Source organism: Nanorana parkeri, unplaced genomic scaffold (assembly GCF_000935625.1).
Source record: "Nanorana parkeri isolate BGI_ZX_2015 unplaced genomic scaffold, ASM93562v1 scaffold1212, whole genome shotgun sequence".
Taxonomy (NCBI): Eukaryota; Metazoa; Chordata; class Amphibia; order Anura; family Dicroglossidae; genus Nanorana; species Nanorana parkeri.
Window position 1 is genome coordinate 261334 of NW_017307480.1, and position 5284 is coordinate 266617.

The window sequence follows — 5284 nt, forward strand, 5'->3', positions numbered from 1 at the left end:
TTTTTTTTTTTTTTTTTTTTTTTTTTAACTTTACTTTACTTTTACTGGTCCTTTAAAATGTTTTTATTTCAGCTGTAGTTTATCTCTGAATATAGTGACATTTAAGGATTTCTGTTCCTCTCTGCAGGTGCCAACCCTTGTGAGCACTTTGGTCGTTGTGTGAACACTCAGGGTTCTTTCCAGTGCCAATGTGGTCGGGGTTACACTGGTCCTCGATGTGAAACCGATGTCAATGAGTGCTTGTCCACCCCCTGCCAGAACGATGCAACCTGCCTGGACCGAATTGGGGAATTCACCTGTATTTGTATGGCAGGTAAGTTTCTCCATCTGAGGTTACATCAGTGAATGATGTGTATTGTCAGTATATCTTCCAATATGTGAGTTTTTAATCTCTTGTCGTCCTCCCCTACTCAGGCTTTACTGGTACATTCTGTGAGCTGAACATTAACGAATGCGACAGCAGTCCATGTGTGAATGGAGGCAATTGTAAGGATATGGTCAATGGATTTACCTGCAGCTGTCCTGCTGGTAAGCAAACTTCTATTCCATAAAATTCATTCACAATTATTATAGGTGTTTCTATAGCGCTGACAGTTTACACAGCGTTCATTCATATCGGTCCCTGCCTTAGAGGAGCTTACAATCTAAGGTCCCCATCTCACATGCATATATACAGGGCCGATTTAGACAGGAGTCACTTTGGAGTGTGGGAGGAAACCGGAGTACCAGGAGGAAACCCACACAAGCACCGGGAGAACATGCAAACTCCATGCAGTTAGTGTCCTGACCAGGATTTGAACCGGGGACCCCCCAGTCCTGAAAGCTAGAGGTTCTATCCACGAAGCCACTATGCTGCACGTTGCACTACGTTTTGCCATATTTTGATACCATCTAGGGATGTATCGGTGCCGATACCAAATATTTGGGCGAGTAATCGTACTCGCCCAAATGCTCCGATACCTTCCCCGATACCGGAACTTCCGGTCAGAGGAAGAATTCCCCGATACCGGAACTTCCGGTCAGAGGAAGATTTCCTCTGACGGCAGTGCCGCAGGGGAACATGGAGCCGCGTTCCCAGGCAATCAGAAATTAGGGTGGCGAGTAATGACCCGACTCCCCACTTCCTGATTGGCTGGAAAGCAGGCTTTCCAGTCAATCAGGAAACCGGGAGGCTGGTCATTACTCGCCGCCTTGCTTCCTGATTGGCCCGGGAAGCTTGCTCGATGCTGATTTGACTGGAAAGCCGGTTTCCCAGCCAATCACAATCGAGTCGGGCAATCAGGAAGCCGGGGGGACATGTACTTACCTGCCGCCTGGCTTCCTGATTGCCTGGGAAGCCATCTCCATGCCAGCGGAAGCACCGGTATCGGTACTCTGTATCGGCACATTTTGCACATTCATGAACATTTTAGGCCTGAAGATTACCTAAACCCCAAAAAACAGATTTTCTAAAACCAGAGACCCTGTAGCCATTGACTACCTTACAGTACATGTAGAATTCAAAGCCGCCCAAATCATTTCTACAAATAAGCCCGCAGCTGAGACCAAGAAAACGTTTTTGGATTGAGTGGTGAGGGGTAAGGCTCTCTGTCCGGGGAGGTTCACTCTCTCTATTTTTTCCTTCTGACCGCTGTCACCAGGGCAGAAAGTGATGGGAAATCGAATGGAAAATTTTACAAGGGGGTAGATGAAGGGAAATTTCCCCAGTGGGACATGGCAAAAGAAAGAACCCATCCCTTTCCTGCTCTATCCAAAACAAAAAGGAAATCTTCACTCCTTGATCATGACTTCTGATAAAAATCTAAATGTACCATTGCATGTAATGTAAAGGTGAAGGCCTTTGGTGTAAGTGTATTTAATCATGCATCATCTTCAGGTTTCTCAGGCTCCATGTGCCAGATTGACATTGATGAGTGTGCCAGCACTCCCTGTAAGAACGGAGCCAAGTGTGTGGATAGACCCAACGGTTACGAGTGTCGTTGTGCGGAGGGTGAGTTCTTCGCTGCAGGTTATCTGACTGAGGGTGGCCTTACTCCTGGGGTCTGTCTCTGATGCTGTATCCTGTTCTCTCTCACGCTCTCTGGATGTCTCTTTATATGTTCAGGGAGGTAAGTCTTGTCTGTAGATTTCCACCTGCCTCCATCTGCCTGCAACTCGCTTCCTCCCAGCCCTCCCTCCAGCTTAGCTGGTGCAGTGTGCCGTGCTTCATGCTCCATCTTCTGCTTTGCCTGGCTAGGGTTTCCCCAGTGGCCATGCTCATCTTTTAGCCCCATGCTTGGTTTTCAGCTCCTCCATGGCCCTCCTCAGCTATTGGCTCATCCAAAGACATCTGCTGTTTTGGCTCTTCCATATTGGCATGTTTTTGCTTGTTTCTGCCTCCTTCCACCATATAGCTGCCATCTTTTCTTCCATCACTTGTCCTTTAACTGTTCTTGGATCTCTCTTTGCAGGCTTTGAGGGTACTCTTTGTGAGCGTAACATAAATGAATGTTCTCCTGACCCGTGCCACCATGGGAAGTGCCGGGATGGCATTGCCAGCTTCACTTGCACATGTGACCCTGGATACACTGGCTATCGCTGTGAGAACCAGATAAACGAATGCCAAAGTAACCCGTGTCTACATGGAGGAAAATGTATTGACCTGGTCAACAAATACTTGTGCTACTGTCAACCAGGAACCTCAGGTGAGCCTACAATATTTTATGTCCTGTAGTGTTCTCCTAATTAGCTCGGAGGTGTGAATGGCATTACTTTATATAGAGGTGGCATGTAGCGAAGATTGCCTAGAGAAGGTCTATGTCTGTTGGTCTGAGGACACCTATAGAAAAGCGGACATCTGATTCAACCTTTATGCATGTGGGTAACAGCAGATACCTCCTTTCCTTCATATGGGGAAGGAAGTACTAACCTGTCAAATTGTGCAGGCTTTCATTTTTGGCCAACCTTTGGCCATGTTCTAATAAGACCAGTATTAGGGGACATCTGTTCTGATGATAGCCATAGACTAGAGCTGATCCATCTACAACCTGTTGGTAGCAACAGATACCACCCTCTGTTTATATGGGAAAGGAAGTCTGGTCTGCTAACTTATGTGGCCTTTATTTAGCCAACTGTTGGTCCTGTTGCGGTAAGACCAATATTGGAGGATATGTGACTGATCTTCTGCCAACTTCATAGGCCTTGACTTGTACAATTGGAGTTTCCTTGTTAAAGCGGTCCTGGCCTAGTACGAAAAGATAAAAGTAGTGTCGATGAGGTGCCTGCCTGGCCTTAAAGGTGACCCCCTGTGTCCTTGTAGAGCCCCCAGTAGATGCTTCTACTTTTATTCAGCTGTACCGTATTTTTCGCTCCATAAGACGCACTTTTTTTCCCCCCAAAAGGGGGGCAAAAATGTGCGTGCGTCTTAGGGAGCAAATCCCTCTCGCCCGACACCCGGGACATGCAGTTTCGGGCGCTGGGCGAGTAGTTTTTTTGTACATTCAGCCCTGCTCCTGACGAGCAGAGCTGAATGTACAGTGGGAGCCGCTGCTCGTTTAATACAAGTGATCTAATCAGATCACTTGCATCAAATCGAGCGGCGGCGATTGTGTGCGCCCCCCGCCGTGGTTTACCGGGGACCCGTGACCACGACATAGGAGCTCACAATAGAGCTAGTAGAGCAGACAAAGAACGTCCGTTCTTCGTCTGCTCTTTGTGATTACTGAGACCGTGGCGCTGTAATCACAGCGCCACCTGTCTCAGCGGTCACTAACTGCAGCTATTACAGACTCCTACCCTCCCTGCGTCCTATGGTCCGGTGCGCCTTATAGAGCGCGAAATACGGTAAATGTCCAAACCATAGTGATTAGTAGAGGTTCTGTCAGTTGACAGATGAGGGAGGGCGGTGATGCTTCGCACCAGGAGGGGGTAGGGTTTAGACAGAACTTGAAGAAGCATCTAGGTCCTGTACACAGTCTTAAAGTGATATTAAACCCTCAGATTTTTTAACATAAAACAATACTGTAATGTGCGCCTTACTGTAATCCATGGTTGTTTCCCTTCTCTTTGCTGCTCTTTTTAAATCCTCATGTCTTCTCATGCTTGGGGAGAACTTCCCTTTGCAGCTGAGTGCCTCTTCCTGTAGTGCTGGCTCAGGTTGCAAACGTACACACAGACACCGGGTATCCATTCCAGAGACAAGGCAGTCTGCTGCAAAACAGAAGTTCTGCCCAGCATGAGAACAGATACAGATTTAAAAGGAAGAGCAGCAAAGAGAAGGGAAACAACCATGGATTACAGTAAGGCGCACATTACACTATTGGTTTATGTTAAAAAAATCTGAGGGTTTAATGTCACTTTAAGCCTAAGATGCTCCTACGGGACACAGAGATTGAATTTAAGACTGGTCAGGTCCAGTTTGCTTTACAGGAACACATTTCACAATATGATCTCTTGACCTTCATATCTTGTGTGCTGGCTATCTGACGTCTGCAGCCATCTTACAAGTATGCTGTCAACTATTGCTAGACTTTTAAAGTTAATGATTTTGCCTCATGGCAGATAGCAGAAGATGCCTGCTGTCATTCTTTTTAGCGAGAAAACTGCCCTCTGCCTCTCTGAAACTAGTTTTCTTTCCTGTCCATTGAGGGGCAGAGGAACTCTTCAACTTTCAGGATATATTGCCACCTACAGGAGGATTGGAGCCTGGCAAAGACAAAAAAACCTAGGCCAGCCCAGGATAAACCCGCCTACTACCAGACTGTCTCGGTGGCCAGTGTTGGCATGGATTATTCTTGAAGTCAGGCCTAATAAAAACAAGTAAAACTATTTTCAGAGAGGTACTCGGAGAAGCTTTTTCTTAGTCCTTCGGCAGGACTTTACCTTTTTAAATGTTTATAAACTGCTGACAGGTTCACTTTAAGGTCACAGGAGAGACATATGTACATTAAATCCCATCAGACGAGGGAGTCCCCTACCATATGGGGTATGGCTGAGGAGATCAGTTTTAAGTTGGGTTCCGCTCTGATATTTTGGAGCAATAATCATCATCATCAATAGTTGAGAGCATTTCAATATAAGCCCAAATGTTTTTTTCTTGTCAGGTGTGAACTGCGAGTACAATTATGATGACTGTGCCAGCAACCCTTGTGACTACGGCGAGTGTGAAGACGGAATCAACAAATACGAATGTGTCTGCAAGCCGGGATTCACAGGTAATAAATGTCAGCATGTTACATTGCACTTCTATGATGCAGCATTGATATAGGGATACGGTCCCTGTAATGGACATGACCACCCCTCCCCC

General features: G+C 46.5%; 1 protein-coding gene across 1 annotated transcript in view; it reads left to right on the forward strand.

Annotated features, from left to right (window-relative positions):
* The window catches only part of LOC108797015 (neurogenic locus notch homolog protein 1-like), a 62132-nt gene that overhangs the window by 23027 nt on the left and 33821 nt on the right, over positions 1-5284 (forward strand). The window contains 5 exon segments of the mRNA XM_018568581.1: positions 128-313; positions 415-528; positions 1877-1990; positions 2451-2684; positions 5082-5192. Coding sequence (XP_018424083.1) covers positions 128-313; positions 415-528; positions 1877-1990; positions 2451-2684; positions 5082-5192 — 759 coding nt within the window.